We start from the raw sequence: 21853 nt of genomic DNA, 5'->3' as shown, positions 1-21853 counted from the left end.
GAAGGCAGGGTTCACCTCGACAGGACGCCAGTCTATCACAGGGCTGACATGTAGAGACAAACAACCATTTCCCGAGGAAAATATATAGCCCCATAATATATTTTTGTTTGGCCCTTCCTGCCAGGTAAACGCCTCACGTCTTGAAAACTCATCACACAGAAGACTCCTATTTTCATTTGAACTCTAAACATATGCATAAAGGAACAGAGATAGTGTAATATTTATTTTAACTGCTCCCACTTCCACCAGATGTGTAGGCAGCTGTGCTTCCAACACACCAGACTGTGGCGAGTGTGGCTTCAGGGTTTCTCCGTGTCACATCACCGCTGACATCCTCCATCGCTCCCACAGACAGTACACCCGTCTTCCTCCGGACTTTGGTCTGTGAACACAAACTTTCTACATTCATAATTGGGGGGATGTTTTAAACCCTCCCCCGGTCCGCCAGACTTGGTTGAGTCCAGGGTTCCAGTAGATCCAAGATGGCGGACCGGGCAGCGATGTGCTGAAGTTCACTTTTAACTCTAAACGCTTAAGCTTGTTGTCTCCAGTTTCTCCCGCCGGGCTGGTGCGCGTCGAAGCGGATACTGGTGAGTCCGGATCGCTGACAGACTTGATATTTTGTGACCCCGTCTCAAAGTTGAAGCCCGTCTTGTCTGCGGAGTCCAGTGAGTAGTTAGCCGCCGTAGCATCAGCAGCTAGCTGTAACGTTATTCCAGGTTCCCAGTTATCCAAGTGGTTAACGGTGCGGGACTGGGTTTGTGCTGGGGCTCTCTCTTGCCGACTGGGTTACACAATGGTACGCCAGCACACAGCGGGACTGGGATACGAAGAAGGTCCATGGAGTATCACCCGAGTTACTAAAGGCTAGCGTTAGCTATGCTAACCTGAGCCACAGTCTGGTGACACTGTTGCTCTACGCAGCTAGCCGTTAGCATGCTAGCTGGGATCTCAGACGAGGTGCTGGCTGTAGAAACAAAGTTTCCCCCTGTTTCTTTCCCACTGCCTTTCAGATAATCTTCTCCCTGGGGTGACACCGAGGTGCACGTTAATGCATGTCTGCTTATGCTATGAAAAGTGGTCGTGGAGCACCTTATTGTCATCATGTGCGATGGTAACAGTAAGTCTGAGGTAACCGTAGTGTTTGGGTGTCTGACGTTTCCAGACTGGGAGCTATCGGCCTCCAGGATGGCTGTCATGTCGTCTCAGCCCCAGCTATTGGAACCACACTGTTAGCATAATACTGCCTCTCTCTGCTCTTACGTTAGCGCAAACCTCCTCCAGCCAGGCTGCGTGTGTGTGTGTGTGTGCAATGAGGAATTAATTCGAAATAACTGAAAGTGACTTGTTGAATGAGGCTTGGAGAGAAGCTGTTACCTGGATAAGCCTGGACTAAACTCGTTTAATATGCAGCTCTATTACTAGTTGAAGAAAACCTCACTTTGCGGTAGCCACTGTCACAGTTAATGGTGTGAAGTTGTCTGCTTGGCCCAGTTTCTGGTGTGTACCTAACCTTTGATCAAGAGTTACATGATTTCCTGATCATTTAGTAAATGTTGACCTGCAGTCTAGTTAACACGGCATCAGTTTGGTTACTGCTCATCATGGTAACGTGAACGTCTCTGCGTCTCATCGTTGCCAAAATGGCTGTTGGATTCTATTCATGCTGCAGTCCAGACTCTGCTGAATGCTAGTTGGGACTGCTTGTTAACCAGGGTTGAATTCAGACCGGAGTCCTGTTCCAGAAGCAGGTTTGGTGAAAACTCTGACTTAAACTCTGGCTCAGCTGCCATAGTAACTGACTCTGTGAACCTAACCTGAGGCCTGTACTACTCAGTGAGTTCAACATACCAGGTATCTTCCACTTATCCATCTTAAATAACCCTAACAAAGGCAATCAGAGATAAGCAGTCACACGATACAGGGTTTGGGAGGCGGGGTTTGCAGCATTTGACCAAACACAAACATGGATCAGTCTACGGGCAGCAGAGTGGCATATTTCACCTACGAGGAACAAACCCTAATCTTACGGAAATACAAAAAACTTAAACGTAATGGCAAAAAGCCACAGTTTCATCTGCAACATGCAGGAAGGACAGCTGGCAAAAACTCTTAAGCCCTGATTATGCTTCCGCGTAGTGATCACGCAACGGCAATGCAACGGCCATGCAGTTGCTTGGAGACCGTGATGGTTCTGCGTTGGGTTTACGTGTCGAAATGCAATTCAATGCCACACCGGGAAAGGGCGCTATGGTTTTTGTAAAGACTGACCGACCGACCGAGACTCTTGGCGTATATCGTCGTAGCCTCGTTATAGCGTATTTGTTTACTTTCCGGCTTTAAACATCCACAATTTTTCAGAACTTGGTGTTTTATTTCTTTGTGCAAAAGCGAGAAGGTGCAAACAATACAACGAGGTGAAAACAATAAAAGTAGCCTTTTAAAAGTTTAAATGGCGGTGTTTATGAGTGGAAACCGGATAGAGGTCTCCAGCGGATGTAGTTAGCGGACCAATCACAGCCGATGCCGCTGCGTTGGTGTTGCGTTGCTGTTGCGTCGCCTCGACGCGCGTCTAGGATTTTTGGGAGGCACACGTCAGGCCCTTGCGTTGGACGTAAGGGGGGTCCGCAAGGACGTAAGGGGTCCGCAAGCCCCCTTGCGTTGTGTTGACGCGGAAGCATAATTCAGCCTTTAGACTGTGTGAATGCGTAAGTCGTATTAATAGTAATAGTCGTATGATATGACTGCCCCATCATAAGACCACTACTAGATCTGACTGATTAAATGAATGTGTTGCTGAGATGTATTTTTATAACGTGGTGTATGACAATATCAGCCTCATTCTTTCAGCTGCAATCCCGGCGGTGTATAACGGACTTGGAAGCAAATAAAATAAATATAAAAACATAATTCAAAGTGGTAAGTCGGCTGTACGCTGACGCAGATAAGTCATTCCCTCTGATGATAATCTGTATCTCTCATATAAAACATTGTCGTAGACAAAATGGTTTTTGCAGGTGAACCAGCGTCGTAGGATGGAAAACCCAGAGTTAACGCTTAAGTTACCTCGCTAAACCCAAATCGGCTTCCTAGTACAGACCTCAGGTCGCTGGTAGGTTTTCTCTCCGTCTCCTCCCCCTTATAGAGCCTGACATGCTGTTTTCTTTCCTCATTGATTCAGTCACCATCAAAGCGCTTATTGAAGCTCATTGATTAACCCATTAGTTTGTTACTCAGGGAAATCTAAAGTTAGCCCACTGCTTTGATCAGCCTTTTTTGGCCTTTTTATTACACAGCGTCAAGTCATCCTCGGCTCAGAGTAAACCTCTGAATCTCCTTGTGTTTGTATAAAGACATTACACTGTGACTACCAGTCACTGTAAGCTGTCACTGACGGGACATACTTCCCACAATATAGGAGATTATACGTTAATATTTCCGAGTGAGCAGTGTGGTGCTGTAGTTGCAGAATGTCATTTTTAAATAGGTTGAACATCTTTTGAAAGCATTTCAGTGACTGTTTAAATGTCGGACATTTGTTAAAGTAGCTGAAATTAACACTGAGGTTTTTCCCTTTTTGTCCCTGTCAAAAGTTTTTTTGAGAGAGGTTTTCCTCATTCGATGGATTATCCTGGGACAGAGGATGTTGCATGTTGGTACAAATTGTAAAGCCCCTGAGGCAAATTTGGCAGCTGGCAATCATGTCTTTTGTCTTTGATATATTTCATCTCCAGTTGAATCCTCTGGAATAAATGGACAACACTAAATAAGACTTTATTGTGTTAACTTCTTGACTCTGAGAGATACATGTCCACAGTCCATATAAAGTCTACTTGTGTTAATATCTCTACATCCAATAGATTACATTTGAAGCTCCATGTGTTATTGACATGTCATGGTGAATCATGGTATCAGAGCTCCATTGATAATGGCTTTTTTCATTCACCATGCACCAACTCAGTGTGAACAAACTCCGATCAGCTGACTCTCATATCATTAGAGTGGCAGTCCGTAACATGTTCATCTATTTAATTGTCTTTTAAGTTCCTATCTATTAAAGAGTGAATTAAAACATGGTGATTGATCATGTGACCCACTAATGAATGTACTTGTACTTGCTGCTTTGCCCAGAAATAGGATCTCTGTGTCTGTGGCCACATTCCCGCTAAGTTCTAAATAGGGTTGGGTATCGTTTGAATTTGAACGATTCCGATTCCTTGTTTCGATTCCGGTTCCCAACGATTCTCGATTCAGATTCTTTTAAGAGGCAGGGTAAAAAAAGTTTAGGATATTTTAAATGAGCTACCTAACCGACGGTCTTTCTGAATGAAATAGTCTGACATTCTCCATCAATTTTATTAACTCTACTATGAATTTCTCACAGGGCTGTTTTCAACTACAATATAAATATAAAATCTATTAACTTGAATATAAATATTATAAATTATGAACACATTTTCACTTTCCTCAAGAGAGCTTTATTTTTGAAAAGCTCAAACACATTTACACATGATTGTACACTGAAAAAAGTGTAACATGCAGTTGTTCATTCAAACTAATAACTGCCATTTAAAACAGGATACAATTATTGATTTGATTGTGCAACTCATTCTTTTTGCATTTAGAGACATCAAGTTTGATTTATCCTGAACTAAATATATGTCTAAAGGACCCAAAACAAAGTTTTTGATTTCCCCCCAAATATTTTTTTTTTTCGTCATGACCTGCAGGTAATATTTTAAGTTTGAGTCAAATGTGAATTGCACACAATTCCCGTATCTCTCGGCATGCTGGCCAGACGCACCGTTTGACGTGGATGTCGTTTACGTCCTGGGTGGATTTCGTCCAAAAATAAACGTAAGTAGCAAAGCAGTTGTTGATAATTAAAGTTTTAGTATTTTGTGTGTGTGAAAAGAACAGCCCAATTTAAGCTGGGACCTTAGGTCGGAACCCGAAATACTGCCAAACTGCAGAAGTCGTGTTCTTCTTTAAGACCAGGTCACTCGGTGCGCGACTCGCCATCTCTCTCTCTCTCCTATATAAGTGCATTGCATTTTTTTAATGACGGTATTGAAACTGATACCGTTGCTATTTTTAAGACCCGTGGTATACCGTCTTACCGTATTACCGCCCAAGCCTACTGGGGAATCAGTGTTGAGATTGAATGTCTGTTAGCTATCCAAAAGTTTCAGCTTTCCATTTTAAACCTCAGACAGGACGGACTTCATCACACTCCATCAGCTTCTGAATGTTGCTTCAGTCAAAATCCCATAAGATTGGACATGAAAAGCGAGTTGATACAAACAACTGTGCAGTGTGTTTTCTCTCCCAGTCTGTAGCCTGTTTAAGAAGTAGACGTCGTTCCTGTGATGTCACTTGTGATGTCACTGGAGTTCAGTGTTATTTGCAGGAGGAATTGGTCATTGACGGAGAACACTGCCCAGGACCATTAGACACAATAACCATATCGTAACATAACAGTGGACACTCATTTTACTCCTCAGCAGGCATCCTGTTCAACGTGAAACAGTCAAACTGTTCGACTGTGCACACGTTCTTAGTAATTGTATTGTGAATCACCATTTTCATCCTGATAAAAGGTGTCCTGGTAGAATTTAAATGAGTCGGGCTGTGAAGTGGCACACTGAGATGGAGGTGACCAAAAGCTGATTTCTCTGGTGACATTCGCCTCTCTGACGACTGACTTATTCATTTCTACTCTTGAGTGGAGGCCCAATTAGTGGTGAGCTGTGTAGACCCCAGACCCTCTTCAGTCCTGAGAGCATATTACTGATGTCTGAGATGATGCTTGATTATTAAGTGGAAGGCCCTGGGGTGGTTTTCACGGAGACGAGGCAGAGGCTATTAAAACCCTGCTGCCCTGAGCTAAATGGAGCCACTTGGTTTCTCTGCTAACACTGTTATTATACTGTTATCGATTTTAAACCACCTTGTACACTATCCATGTGGACTGAACCCTGTCACCCACACTAACATGGACCACACAGAGAATCCTTGGGTGCTAGTGCAGTATTACGTTTTACCAGGGTATATAGAAATTCCGATGGTATGATTTTCAATGCTGCCATAAATCCAGACGCTGCTCTTTTGTGATGCTGTAGTGATGTGATGTGTAGAGACCAGCAGACGCCATCAGTCGTCTTTATAGTGGAACAGCAGCTGAGCTTAGAAAGATGGAGACTGATTCCCTATTTTGTTTTTGTTTCACTTTTGCTTTTTACTATGGCACTCCACTGACTCAATGAGCTTTGCCGCTAGATTGTGAAGGGTTATATCCATGTTTTGTGTGACAAATGTCTTTTTATTTTGTTTTTATCAGGTTATTTTATCAGGATGCAACCACAGGTATCATCTGATATTTGGTCAGTGTTTCCCCTAGAATTTTTTTCAGGCCGGGTGGTACCCACCGAAAAAACCCAAAACAGATGTGGGATGGTGTATTGGTGCAGTTAGATTAAGTCAGGTGGCACAGCAAGCAGTCTGCAATTATTATATTTGCATTCAAATTTTTGTTCAACCAGAGTGTATTCAAGATCACAAGGAGAGAGTGACTTATTAAGGTGCATTCATTGCATACAGTACAAATGGAACATGCTACATTGGCACTTCAACCATACAGTGTGCATCGTTCTCGGCTGCACTTGATTTTTCTGGGTTTTGTGAAGAACTTCACCAAGGCCTTGTCGTAGGGGAACTAGGCCACAGGGGGACCATTGATAGAAACTCTCTTAAAGGTTGTATCAGCGATTCTGGTTGCCCTCACTTCCGTTGCGAGATCCAAAACAAATCCTTGTCTGTGATTGGTTGGAACACTGTTTATTTTGCTTTTGAGGTGTTGGTAGTACCATTTGTTTTTGTGTGCGATCTCGGAGCCTAGGCTGCCTAGAGAGACGCTTTTTTTTGACGGCCTGCTTATGGGGCGGGCAGCTAGCGGATCGTGAGGTAAAAACAGATGAATGTGATCATTATTATTATTATTATTATTATTATTATTATTATTATTATTATTATTATTTATGTTTCGGCCCAGAATCGCTGATACAACCTTTAATGGACTGCTTATGCTGACGGCATAAGCGACAAAACATCCCTACACATAATTGAGATTCTATCAGTTATAAAAAAAAAAAAAATTTAAACATATGTTTTTTTATTCATTTTATTATAACAGAGTTACATACATTTGACAATGCCTGGGAAAATTAGCCCATTGTCTCCTCAATCAGAAAAAAAATATAAGCTAAACAACAAATTGTAAACTTAGCATGGGGAGTGACGGGGGCCGGCAGTCGCCAGGTTCACACTGGCCGCGAAGCCGCGGATTGTCTTGTGTTTTTTTGTGTGACTTCCTGCCAGAATTGACGCGATCGCTCGCGGCTTGTGCACAAAATAGACCAGACACCGAAACGATCGCTGCACGGCGCGAGACGGCCGCATAGGATCGCGGCGCTTCGCGTCTGGTCTGAACTACACTATCGGTTAACAAGGGCGCCAAAAGGAAGCGGGCTCCATTCCGCGGCTATTCCCGGCGCTTCGGCGGCCGGTCCTCGAGCAGCCCCCCTCTCCACTGCAATCTGCCCCCCTTTCTTCCGTCTCACCTGCACCTGTTATTTTTTCTGAAGTTGCCTCCGGCGGCGCCATAGTTGGTTAGCTAACAAACCTAAACATCCCAGAATATATGCCCGCGCTCTCAGCAGCGGTACTCGCATCATTACTAGGCAGTGAAGCACGTTGACTTGCGTTGCGCTGCAGAGGCGCTCCTAATGTAAATGATTATTGATTTATGAATTAGTTGATAGGGCTTATTTTTGGCATATGGATTTGTTTTGGCCTGTACAATGGTAGGGGAAACACTGTTGGTTCTAAATGGTTTGATCGGTGGTCGCTCTAATTCTCATCAGTCCTTGTTACCCGTCGACATCCCTAGTTTGGGATTTTATTCAACTGCAACCATCGACTCCATTCAGCCCACTGAGGTGTCCACACCATCGTTGCCCGCTGTGTGTGTGTGGTCAAGAGACCGAGAGAGGGAATTTTTAACGATCAACATTCTATCTGAGTGTAACAGTGCAGTGTTATGATGGGCTGGCAGTCTTCAGATGAAATGTCAGGAAAGTATTAAAGTGATGGTTCGGAGTGAAATGCACCCTAGGTAATTTCCACCATGACATCCAGCCAAACACCCCTTAGGAAGCATTTTTAGCGATGGTCAGCATTGGTCAAGATAGCTGCTATCAGCCGAATGGCTTAGTACTAGTGCTATAGTACATAGAGTATATCTCGTAAATTACCCCACTAATAATGCATGGAATGTTACCAAACTTCTGCAGTAGTACACATAGGGTCTGTACTCACAAAACGAGGCATTTGAAAGTTTGTAAGTACACCAGGAGTTTATTTAAAAGAACACTTGCCTGATAGCTTCTATCCTCGGCTGCTATGCCACCGCAGCGTAGACGCCACTTCCGTGTTTACCCAGCCGATGCCGTGATGCGAGTTTCACGTGAGAGTATGAAAAAGTTCCGCTGAGTTTTTATAAATGCTTGCATTATCAGGTCAACACATTTTTATAAATGCTTGTATTATCAGGTCAACAAGTGTTGACAAGTGTTGACCTGATAATACAAGCATTTGTAAACATTTAGCGAAACTTTTTCATACTCTCCCGTGAAACTCGCGTCACACTGCGGTAGCGTTAGTTAGCGTTAGTAGCCGAGGATAGAAGCTATCAGGCAAGTGTTCATTTAAATAAACTCCTGGTGTACTTACAAACTTTAAAATGCCTCGTTTTGTGAGTACAGACCCTATTTCAATTCAATTTTATTTATTTATAAGGCACCTTTCATACAGGGAATGCAACACAAAGTGCCGTACAGAAAATACAAATTTAGAAAATAAAAACAACGCAACAACAACAATAAAAACAACAACAACAGAAAGAAAGACCCGACCCCCCCACCCGGAACACACTCGCACACTCACACTAACATGCACACAACTCAGGTATGGACACCACGCACACACACGCACACACACACACACCCCCACGCACTGCATTGGCTAAAACTGTAGAGACATGGCTCGGCACTGAGACATCGGTGAGTGAAAGGCCATCCACACCATGAGGGACTCTGGTTCCCGTCAGTCGACGGTAAAAGAGATAAAATAATGTAAAATAGAACAAGATAGCAGTAATAAAATAAATAGCTAAAAACTAGATAAAAAGCTAAATAGGATAGAATAAAATCAGTATTACTACTAAAATAAGCAAACTTAAAATAATAGATTCAAACTTGGGGAATAAAATAGCAGACTTAAAATAATAGAAGGCTAATTAAAAGCCAGACTAAAAAGATGAGTCTTGAGCCGTTTTTTAAAAACATCAACATTCTCTGCGGCCCTGAGGTTCTGCGGCAGGCTGTTCCACAGTCGGGGACCATAATAACTAAAAGCCGCCTCCCCGTGTGTTTTCAATCTGACTTGTGGAAAGGTTAAAAGGCCGGTGCCAGAGGACCTCAGGGTCCGTGAGGGTTGATATAATAGGAGTAGGTCAGATAAATAAGAGGGCCCAAGACCATTAAGACATTTAAAAACAAGTAAAAGAATCTTAAAATCGATCCTGAAACGGACAGGGAGCCAATGCAGCGACTTTAAAACTGGTGTAATGTGCTCCCGCCCTCTGGTCCTCGTCAGCACGCGTGCGGCTGAGTTTTGTAGCAGTTGGAGAGTATGGATGCTCTTTTTAGGAAGACCAGAGAGCAGGGCATTACAATAGTCTAGACGACTGGAAATAAAAGCATGCATCAGCACCTCTGTACTGGCCTGTGAGAGAAACGTGTACTACTTCTACTTCTGTGTACTACTGCAGAAGTTTGGTAACATTGTGTACTACTGCAGAAGTTTGGTAACATTCCATGCATTATTAGTTGGGTAATTTACGAGATATACCCTCTGTACCATAGCGCTAGTACTAAGCCAATCGGCTGATAGCGGCTATCTTGACCAATGCTGACTAGGGATGCAAACAATTAATCGATTATCAATTAATTGTCGTTAAGAAATTACTTGATTAAAATAAATTAATTGCAATTAATTGTGTTTTAAACGCCGGAATTCCCCGCCAGTCCACGTGAGGGCGCGCTTGACGCCAGACGTACTTGACGCACATGCGCGAACACAAGCGAAGCAGGGCTCTGACGATAACAACAAGGCGTACGGGAAGCGGGACGCTGGCAGCAGTGTTTCACACACATTGACCATAGTCTCAATGTTCGCCCAAAATTATTTATCAAGGCAAATGGACTTAACTAGCAGCTCTAATGATAGGCCTAAACAGGAGGGCAGCCGCGCTTATTATAAGGGGAAATCCTCGCGGCTGGTTTGGCTCATAAACGTTCTGTTTTCCCCCGTTGCCATGGCAAGGCGTCCCCCGCGCCGACCCCCCCTCAGCTGGCGAGTGTGACGGCGCGTATAGCCCCGTTCACATACGTCGCTACTCGCCCGTCACTCGCTTTCTCGCTGAATTCTACTCGCTGGCAAAAAGAAAATCACTGCCGCCGGCGGCTAGTTTCAAGCGGCAACTCTGTGGATCTCTCTGTTGACGTCAACTGTCAATCATCTCTATTCTACATTCCGATTGGTACTCGCTTCACTCGCATTGCAGGAAGTTAGTTATTTTATCTCCGTCCCCGCCCACATCGCATCGCCTGTCCTGGCCACATTCCGCTAGAACACATTCACATTCATTGACAGCTGTCGCTCAGAGATGGGCGAGTGGAGACGTATCAGTCAAAACCAAAACACCAAGGAAGGCTGAGGAATAGTCACCCACTTATATTAATAATAATAACAGTCATAATAAACTAATAGTATAAAGGCTCAGCACTGTGTTTTAGTCATTTTTGTTTTCATCTTTTCTTGAATGCTTAAACTCCTCAACCCCATTGAGTATGTCAACATTTGGATCAGAACCAGCAGTTTGTAAGAAATTTGGTCAGTAATTGATATATCATATTTTGGTTCTCAAAATTCACCAAATTGATGCATTAAAATGAAATTATTCAAAATATGATTTGCATTTTCTTTATATCATAAGGAAGATAGCATTTGATGTTACATATACAGTAGATACAACCTATTCAGAGGGAAATTCAGCTTCTCAGAAGAATTGCCGCTTATCAATTAATCGATCATCGATCGATAAGATGAAACAACTATCGATTAATTAATTACTCGATAATTTGCATCCCTAATGCTGACCATCGCTAAAAATGCTTCCGAGGGGGTGTTTGGCTGGATGTCATGGTGGAAATTACCTAGGGTGCATTTCACTCCGAACCATCACTTTAAGGCATGAACAAACATGTGAATGTAGTTTGACGGTTTTAAGAGTAATTTAAAAGTAAAATTCCGCTACTTTCATCTGGACTCTGGTGTTCATGTAGTGTGGGTCATCAGATGTCTCTTCCTAATAGGACACATTTTGATTGTACAGTTGGTAGACTCTGACCTCATTGTATCAAGCCGATCACCACGTCCTTTCCATTTTCATCTGACTGATGTTCCACCAGTGTTTGATGCTGATTGTTCCTTTTGAGTCAGTGTTGATGGATGCTCCTGTGGGATGCACTTATTTTTAGGCACAACGGCCAGGTCTGGGACACATGGATAAAATCCTCAATCGCTGTAATTTATACAACCATATACAGTATGTTGTGTCCTGGAACTCAAACATTTAAACCAGATGGGCAGATGTCTGCCTTCTGCAAATCCCCTTAATAGCGATGTTCTGTGAATGCTTGTTGATCTGCATCACTGCAGACCTGCAAAGAAGTCAACAAAGACCGAAACAATTAAAAAGAGACTTCTGGCAAGTGGGTCATTCCGTGTCATTTCATCAAATTTCTGAAAATCTTCCCACCTGACCATCTCAGAATGTCCTGAAAAAATTCAAGTACAAAGACACACTTGTTACTAGGACAAATCCAAAATATTAGGTCTCTACTGTCAATAGTTTTCTCATGAAACATCATTGAATGAAGGGTAGTTTAGACGGTTTTTGGCATCATGCTCTGAAAAGCCATTTTTAAACAGCAATATCTGGAAAACTATCTCACCTGTGGCCTTCAAAATCTTTACAGAGTATATCTGTTACTAATAGATTATTAGTTTCACAGATATTAAGGCTCAAAAATGGAAGTTAACACATCTTTGCCCAACTTCAGAGTCCTATTCCAAAAAACTGACAACACGTATCAGGTCCAAACTTACTTTTTTTTAAAGATCATATTCTTGTTAAAATCATATTTAAAAATTGGGAGGGTGTTTTGCCTCAATTTGTCGCAGTGATTTTTTAAAATCCTGATATTGGTGGGGGTTTTTTGGCCGTTTTTGGTACTGCATGTCTTATTATCCTACAAGTAAACATCACAGCAGGGCAATTCAAATGTGTTTTTTACCATTTACCAAAGACTTACATGTGACTAAATGCTACTGATAAATTTAGCCTCACGAAAACATTAAAATGTAGCACAGTTGTAGTTACAGAGGCAATAAGTCCTTGAATGTGAGTTGAACATGCTGAAAGCAGCTTTTAATGTCCTATGAACAAATATAGCATAATATTGAAGACTGTACATTTTGTCATACTTTAAGTATATAAATTACACAACTTAATCAAATAATAATCTTAATTTGAGCATAAGATTTTACATTACAGTACAAAAGTCTCCAAAGTTTGATATTGAATAACAGTTTGTCTCTATGCTCACTATGAGACAATATGTGAGTTATGATCAGAAATGGTGGATAGGAAGTATCAGAGATGTTTCAGATCAAGATGAAGATGTACTGGTTCAGTTCATGCACCCACATGGCCCTGCCAAGAGTTTCTACTGGCCAAGAAGAGAAGATGTGCAATGTTCCACTGCAGCATAGAATTGCAAGATTTGACGTTCCCTCTACAGAAACTGGGCGCATGTATGCCATCAAAAAAGATGAGCACAACAGAGCAGAGATGTACATTAGACAATTTCTAAACTGACTGCCAAATTAATGAATGTGACAAAGGAATTGGATCTGAAATATGAAAAATGTGTGATCCCTCACAGTGAGCATAGAGACAAACTGTTATTCAATATCAAACTTTGGAGACTTTTTTACTGTAATGTAAAATCTTATGCTCAAATTAAGATTATTTGATTTGGTTGTGGTATTTATATACTTAAAGTATGACAAAATGTACAGTCTTCAATATTATGCTATTTTTGTTCATGGTTTAAGACATTAAAAGCTGCCTTCACCATGTTTAACTCACATTCAAGGACTTATTGCCTCTGTAACTACAACTGTGCTACATTTGAATGTTTTCGTAAGGCTAAATTTATCAGTAGCATTTAGGCACATGTAAGTCTTTGGTAAATAGTAAAAAACACATTTGAATTGCCCTCCTGTGATGTTTACTGGTAGGCTATTAGGACATGCAGTACCAAAACCAGCCACAAAACCCCACCAATATCAGGATCTTTAAAAAATCACTGCGACAAAATGAGGTAAAAACACCCTCCTGATTTTTTTATATGATTTTAACAAGAATATGATCTTTCAAAAAAAGTAAGTTTGGACCTGATACGTGTTGTCAGTTTTTTGGAATATGACTCTGAAGTTGGGCAAAGATGTGTTAACTTCCATTTTTGAGCCTTAATATCTGTGAAACTAATAATCTAAGAGAGACCATATTTTGTAGAATGTTTAAGCTAACCCCAGAGATAGAGGCAGAAGTGATAGAAGTCTTTTATCTGTAAAAATGGGAGCTCAGCCACTCTTCAAATGTACTACTTTATTTCAACAAGCCTCATTTTAAGTACCTACCATACTAGGTTATCATTGAGCTACACCCCTGATATTTCATGTCTGGAGGCTATTAGTAACAGATATACACTGTAGAAATTTTGAAGGCCACAGGTGAGATAGTTTTCCAGATAATGCCGTTTAAAAATGGCTTTTCAGAGTATGATGCCAAAAACCGTCTAAACTACCCTTCATTCAATGATGTTTCATGAGAAAACTGTTGACAGTAGAGACCTAATATTTTGGATTTGTCCTATTAACAAGTGTGTCTTTGTACTCAAATTTTTTCAGGACATTCTAAGATGGTCAGGTGGGAGGCATTTGATGAAATGACACGGAATGACCCAAGTGCTATGTGAATAATGTTGAAAAGATAATGGGTGATAGTCTCAGAGTGTCTACCATGTAGTGTGGAGCAAACTCTGCTGTTTGAAACAGTTCAGGAACATGAACACATCTTACCTTACCTGTAGCATCACATCCAAACGAATGCCCTTCGTTTGTCTGAACACTGTGTGTTGGAAGGTTAAGGATGTAATACATATATGAATGTTATCAGCCAATATTCAGTAAAAATAAGCAAACGAGATGTTCATGAGTGCTTTTGTGTTGGTTGTCTCGTGTACACGTTTATGTGTGAGTGCTGTCCCTGGAGCTGAAACGTATTGAGAGACGATATTGACACAAACTACAGTTCATTTATTTAGTCATTTATTTGCCTATGTCCTCCATTTGATCATCAGCTTACCACAGCTACAGGCCTGATGGCGGCAACAAGACGCGAATATTCCTCACAAGCTTTGAAGACCCATGGCAAATTGTATTTGAGACATTCATTGCTCGGTTCATTGCTGACAACTGTCGGACTGAATACAACACAATAACCAATTATTTGCAATAATTTGCCTCAGTTTACTTGAGTGTGTGTAGATTAGAACAAATCATAACTAAGAAAATGTGCTACAATCTTTGTGTAAACTGTGTGTCTTACTAGTTTATGATTTACAGGAAGAAAAGAATACTGGTCTAAAAATACAAAGAAATACATTTTATCATCATATATTAAAGGGATAGTTCAGAATTTTGGACATAAGACCTATTTTCCAAGTGAGCTGGTGTGTCCGAGACGTAAGGAGACGTTTTCAAAAAATTTCATTCAGTTCTTCTAGTTGCCGAGTTCGCTTATGCTATGGCTAGCGCAAGTCAACGGTTCTTAGCTAGACAGGCATTAAAAACAGTCTTTCCCACTCCACAGTGCACCCGAGGCAAATCCATTGTAACGGCAGACTATCGATGTACATATGTGTTGATAGAATGTTTGAAATAAAACCAACCTTGCATTTTTAAGGATTTATGTCTCAGCAGCAGCAGCGTGTCATGCTTCCTAGTAGGCTATGGCAGTGGTGGAGTGATATCATCTAGCACTTATAAGTTACCGGTTCTAAAATAGTTTGTTTACCTGGTGTCATTGCTACAGACGCAGAGTAGCCTGCAGTGCTAGTTTCTTCAATCTCACCGCAATGGACACTTTTGGAGAATATACTGAAACTTTTGAAGACTCTGATGAGGAGTTTTTTCCCACCCAAACCCAACCGTACCTGTACGAGCCTGAATATACAGAGGAAGAATTGCACGAGAGGGATGCTCAAAGGGCAGAACATGAACGAGCGTCTGTGGAGACCGAGATAGCCCCCGCTGGAGCTGAGAACCGGGACCGAACAAACAGACACTGGTGGTGCCAGGAGGGAATCCCCCGCAACGTGTCCGAGGGTTTACCGGTCTACGGACGGAGCAGAGGTCCGGGTTCGCGGTGCGTAATTCTGGGTTCGCGTGGCCGTGGGCTGCCTGGTGTTTGCGTGAGGTCCAAGCGCTTTTCACCCAGGTCTGAGGGCATGAGTCCCGACAATTCGTCCCGGTTCGATTGCCTATTTACGGGCAGTATTTCGGGCGGCGCGTCTTAGAGTTTTGAGTCCGACGGAGAGTCTGCATTTGTGGATTCGCGGAGCCGCCTGCTGCCCAGTGTTGGTCTGCGGTCCAAGGGCTTTTCACCCAGCTCTGAGGGCACGAGGCCCGACTATTCGGAGCTAAAGATCAGGGTGATGGCAAGGAGACCCTCCAACCTGAAAGTTGGAGCTCATCGCTAAAGATGAATGGGCAAAAATACCAGTGGAGACATGCAAAAAGCTGATCAGCAATTATGGGAAGCGTTTGATTGCTCTAAGAGCAAATAAAGGCTTTTCTATTGATTATTGAGAAGGGTATGAATAATTTTGGACATGCCACTTTTTGTTCAAATGTAAATAAAAGCTGAGAATTTTTTTCCCCCCACAATGATGCCTCTTGTACATCGTCTTATTATCTTTTGGGAGAAGCCTGTGTCATTTCCAGTATAAAAAAAAAACTTGCTGGTTGAATAAAAGTAAGTTTAAGTAAAAATTTGCCAGGGGTATGAATAATTTCGGGCTTGACTGTGTGTATATATATATATATATATATATATATATATATATGTATATAAATAGTTTTATGATGTGCTCTAAAGGGCGAAGACAGGCATTTTTCATGTCATCTGGACTAGGGATGGAATGATGTAGGATTTTATCCCGGATTGTGATTAAAAACACAATAATACAATAATCGATTAGAAAATACAGTATACAAAAATACCCCTTATTTATGCAGGGAGACCTTGTGATTTATTTATTGTTATATAAGATAATTAGATTTATTTTTCACTGAAAAGGATGTTCAATAAAAAAAGATTTGTATCTTATATGTATAAATATGTTTATTAACAAATTCCAGTATGTTTATCCTGCTATTTTCAGCATATTTGGATGATTATAGGGATAATATCGTGAATTGTTTTTGGCCAGGATGATAGTGACAAGGAATTTCATATCGTCCCATGGACATTTAGATCATAAGTGAACTCCGTGGTTTAGCCTTGATTTCTTTTTAATGCCTTGCCTTGCTGCTGCAGACTTTGTTTTGGCAGTTTGTTTATCAGCAGAATAAATGCTGCTTTGTTAGTCTCACGCAGGAGAAAACCCGTCCCAGCACCAGCTGCACCCAGAAGCTTTTCACTTAAACCCGGACCTAATGGTGGCTCAGTGCAGCTGTCTGACAGCGGTGCTGCATGCTAGCAGGCTGTGTGTTTCTACAGTGTTGTTGGAGGGCATTATTGGGGGTTTCTGTGGAAAGTGTCCCTGCAGGGTGAGGAGGAGGGTGTCAGGCATGTTGGGACACGACAGGTAGGCTGTAATGAATAGTTTGTTCAGGCCCGCACCCCGACTGTACTCCAGCTCAGTGTTGAGCTCAGATACTTCACTTTGGTTTTAGTGTTTGCAAGAATGTTTTATTTTACTTCATAGAACTGATGGAGCTGATAATGTGTTCCCTTGTAAAAATGAACACAAATACCAATATATTTTATTATACTGGAAGGCACACTAATCATCAGTATGACTTAATGGTAGAAAAGCACAATTTGAAGTGTATTTAGTGGACTTTTAACTACTAAAATGGAACAACTTCATTCTTAGCACATGCAAGTACATGGCCGTGTATGAACTAATATACATAATGGATTCTTGAAATTGAAGTTTGCTTTGTTTGTGTTATGAGTATAGTGCATATGTGAAATAGAATAAAGTATATTTATTTTTCACCTGGGTTAAATGATGAAGTCATTATTTTGGATAATGGTGTTGTTCTAGGCCGTTTATAAATCCCATTTTCTCAAGCAGCAGTTGAGTGTAGAGGAGCAGTTCCTCCATTTTTGACTGCCATCTATGTTTTGTTCAAACACTGGCCCATCCGACGCGAGCACTTCGCTCCTCTACTTCAGCTGGCCGGCTGGTACCACCATCGCTGAAATCAAACAAATGTCTCTCAGCAATTTAGGTCATTTAGCAGACGCTTTTGTCCAAAGCCACTTACAATAAGTACATTTGTCAAAAGAAGGAAACAAGGAAACCACAACATATCATTGCCGATAAAGTAAGAGCTAAAAATAGAACAAGTGTTAGGTCCTCATCTGAGTAAACTAGTACCTTAAGAGCAACAGTACTATGATCAGAGCCTCTTCTCTGTTCTGGTGCCTCAGTGGTGGAACGAACTCCCGACCAATGTCAGGTTCTTACCTACAGCACTTTGATCATAGCACCAGAGATCGCTCCTGGGAAGGGAGACATGCCCACGCTGACGGACACAGTAGGAAATGCTGCATCATGCCCTCCTTCTGCAGCAGTGGTGTAGATGCACCGGCTGCACTCTGTGACCTCTAGTGGTCACAGACAACCTCCAAGGTCTCTAATCCATCAAACTGACGGACTTTCATTTAAAAAAAACATGAGTAAACAAATCTATGTATATAAACATTAGGTTAATGCGACACACAAAAAAAGAAATACTGCAGTGAATGCAGACATCGTTACCTGGATCAGTGATGACAAGCAGTGACGTTCCACACATGTCAGTGTGTGTCTGCTGTGTGTCACAGGGAGCGTACAGACTTATGGTAATGGTGAATATACAGGTTTAACGGCAGGTTAGTACTGCAGCTGAACCAGAGGGTCTTGACTTGTAAGTCCTGGTTCAGACTCTATGATATCAGTGTCTGTATGATGGTCACTCTATCAGATCAGCTGATTATAGTCATATAGTAGTTGGTCCTCGATAGGGGTGTGAATCTTTGGCTTCACTTCGATTCGATTAACGATACAGTAGTTGGCGATTCGAATCGAGGACAATTTCTTTTTTTTTGGAACGATTCGATTCTGTAAACCACGATTCGATTAAGTAACTTTTAACCAAAATTCTATATCAATGAAATAAACATGCAATAATGTGAGTGAGAAAGGTGAAAAAATAAACAGACCACAGAATTACTTATTTAACATATTTATTCTATAAAAAAGTAGTCTCTGTTAGTAGTAGTAGTAGTTTCCGGTAAATTTCCACGGGAATTTAAGCTTGGGGAATTTTGGAAATATTCCATATTTGGAAACTTGCCATGGGAATAATGGGAATTAATGGGAATTTAGGGGAACTAACTGGGAATATATTATATCCAAGCATAAATATGAACAGAAGTCATAAGAAAACATCCATACAAAATGTTTTCAACAGATATTTCAACGTAGCTTTTATTTGAAAGTAGAACAGAACACTGCAAGCTCTCGAAAATCTCTCTCTCTCTCTGTGTGTGAGTGTGAGTGTGAGTGTGAGTGTGAGTGTGAGTGTGAGTGTGTGTGTGTGTGTGTGTGTGTGTGTGTGTGTGTGTGTGTGTGTGAATAAATAAATTTCCCCATAATAGCATCAAAACTTCACTTTGTTTAGTCCAGAAGCTCAAATGTGTGCCTTCAATAGTCTTTGTGCTTCAGGCTTAAAAGTGTGGTCCAGTCTTCTAGTGATCTTCTGTACATGTGATGGAGGCATGCACAGTGCCAGTAGGGGGCGTGGTCTCAATAGCCATGCACTAAGCAGTGCTCTGTGCATGTGGTTGAGGAATGGCATGGATATTCAAGTGTATTTGAATGGCATCTGTTTGTTTTAGTCAAGATTATGCTACAAAATAACTTTCCTCAGCTTACATACATAGTCGTCTCTATAGTGTAACAGGCAGCTGAGCTCAGAGCTGATGCCTTACAAATAAGTCAGTTTTGATTCTAATCACTTTGCATTCACTGTGTGTGTGGCGCCTTGAGCAGCACACACAACAGAACTTCAAGCATGACGATGGGGTGTTTGTTACTAAAATGCTCTACATATCAAATATCACTCCCACATACCTGGATGTTTGACTTTTGAATGAAATACCCGGTTGTTGTTGGGCTCATTATTCAACCAGGAGGGTTTAGTGTCCATCGAATCGTCAAAGTGCTCCAACTGTCTGCCAGCTTCTATGTGGGAATGAATGGGACTTCATCTCCAGGACTCCCTGAATAACTTTGGCTCAAACTGTATGACGCTTCTTGAATTTGTTATTTGAAATAAATGAATAGAGTTTTACAAACATATCTCTCTTCTCTCTTACAGGGGTCTTCCAGATCTGGATTAGTTTTCAGATCTGCAGCGTTTTCCAGGTGAGACTTGCAGACGTTCCACAAACTACAATATTCTCGTTCATCAATGAGTTCTCTCTCTAGAGGGAGAAGCCTTTTGTTTCGGCTTCTCTGGACAAATGTGTGCTATGTGGAGAAATTGAGAAATCTTCTCATAAAGATCAAATAGTGCCCAGTGATTATTCTTATTATTAGTTCTTGAAATATCCATCCCTAATATACTGAATATTGATCGAAAACGTTCCCTCTTTTTGATCCTCTCTCCTTCTGTGTCCTCGTCCTCTAGGTGTCTTATTCTGGGATGTCCAGGCTCTGTGGCCTGGGGGGGCTCAGCCCTGAGACACAGACCACCAGCAGAGGCTCCGCCACTGCGAGACAACACCAGCCTCTACAGATGTCTCTACAGACATCCACGCCCAGAGACACCTGGACAGCTGCTTGAAAGAGACTGACCAAGCAGCTCATTTGAACCTGATATTCAGGACCCAGCCAACTTCTCCAGCTTGGATCCCCTAATATTTGACCTTCCATCCATCCAATAATCATCCCTCCTTCCTTCACCTGAGAGTGTAGAAGTGGAGAGCAGGTAATGGATGATGCTGGCCATGGTGACCTAGTGTAAATGGCTATTCCTCAGCACAGATCTGTGCCAGTATTTACTGCTCAATCTTCCTCCTCCACTCCCCCCTCCTCTCCCCCCTCCTCTCCCTCTCTGCTCTCCTGCTTGCTGCCCAGTCCTACCTCCTCCATCCAACGCCATGGTAGGTGCAGGCCTGGGTGTGTGGAAGCTCATGCGAGGTGTACGCCAGCTGGAGCTTCACCGCCTCATCCTGGCACTTATCATCTTCTGCTTACTGTCCATGGCCTTCCTCGCTTACTACGTCTCCAACAGCCCCAAAATTAAGGAGGCCCCCCCTTTACCCTTCAGTGACTGCGGTGGAGGAGGGGGGATGTCACCGGGAGCGAGTACCGGGGCCGCTGGAGGAGGGCAAGGTGTCCAAAGGGCACCACTTTTCCTCCCCCAGCGCCAGGGACGTCTACGGCAGGTAAAGGCAGTGGACAATTCCAGGACGGAACCTGTAGTCCTGGTGTTTGTAGAGAGCATCTACTCCCAGCTGGGCCAGGAGATCATAGCCATACTAGAGTCCAGCCGCTTCCACTACCGGACAGAGATCGCTCCTGGGAAGGGAGACATGCCCACGCTAACGGAGCATAACCGTGGACGCTACACACTCATCATCTATGAAAATGTGTTGAAATATGTCAATCTGGACGCATGGAACCGCGACTTGCTGGACAAGTACTGTGCTGAGTATGGAGTGGGCGTCATTGGCTTCTTCAAAGCAAATGAAAACTCTCTTTTCAGCGCACAGCTCAAAGGCTTCCCCCTATTTCTACACTCACACCTGGGCCTCAGGGATTACCGCATCAACCCCAACGCTCCTCTGCTCTACATCACCAAGCCCAACCAGGTGGAGCAGGGCTCGTTACCAGGGGACGACTGGACCATCTTCCAGTCCAACCACTCTACCTATGAACCAGTGCTTCTGGCCAGCACCAAGTCCTCCGAGGCACTGGCACATTTTGGACCCAGCCCGCTGCGGGCTCTCCACGCCACAGTGGTCCAGGACTTGGGGCTCCACGATGGCATCCAGAGAGTTCTCTTTGGGAACAATCTCAACTATTGGCTCCACAAGCTGGTGTTTGTCGACTCCATCGCTTACCTGACGGGGAAGAGACTGTGCTTGTCCTTGGACCGCCACATCCTGGTGGACGTGGACGACATATTCGTTGGCAAGGAGGGAACCCGTATGAAGGTGTCCGACGTGGAGGTGGGTGAGCGGCAGTCACACCAGAGACACATGTTAATGTCGTGGTTCAATGGGAGATGTTGACACACACACTCATATTCATGT

At 42.5% G+C, this 21853-nt stretch overlaps 1 protein-coding gene across 1 annotated transcript in view; it reads left to right on the top strand.

The window, feature by feature from the left end:
* Window positions 1–409: 409 nt before the first annotated feature.
* The window catches only part of ndst2a (N-deacetylase/N-sulfotransferase (heparan glucosaminyl) 2a), a 45992-nt gene continuing 24548 nt past the window's right edge, over window positions 410–21853 (top strand). Inside the window, exons 1-3 of the mRNA XM_084021608.1 lie at window positions 410–590; window positions 19912–19958; window positions 20224–21769. Of these exons, the coding sequence (XP_083877734.1) occupies window positions 20696–21769 (1074 nt within the window). The 5' untranslated portion in view covers window positions 410–590; window positions 19912–19958; window positions 20224–20695. The remainder of the gene's footprint in view (window positions 591–19911; window positions 19959–20223; window positions 21770–21853) is intronic.

The sequence above is a fragment of the Eutrigla gurnardus genome, assembly GCF_963514095.1.
Source record: "Eutrigla gurnardus genome assembly, chromosome: 11".
Classification (NCBI taxonomy): Eukaryota; Metazoa; Chordata; class Actinopteri; order Perciformes; family Triglidae; genus Eutrigla; species Eutrigla gurnardus.
Note: the sequence above shows the minus strand (reverse complement) of the source record. Positions and strands in the feature narration are given on the sequence as shown.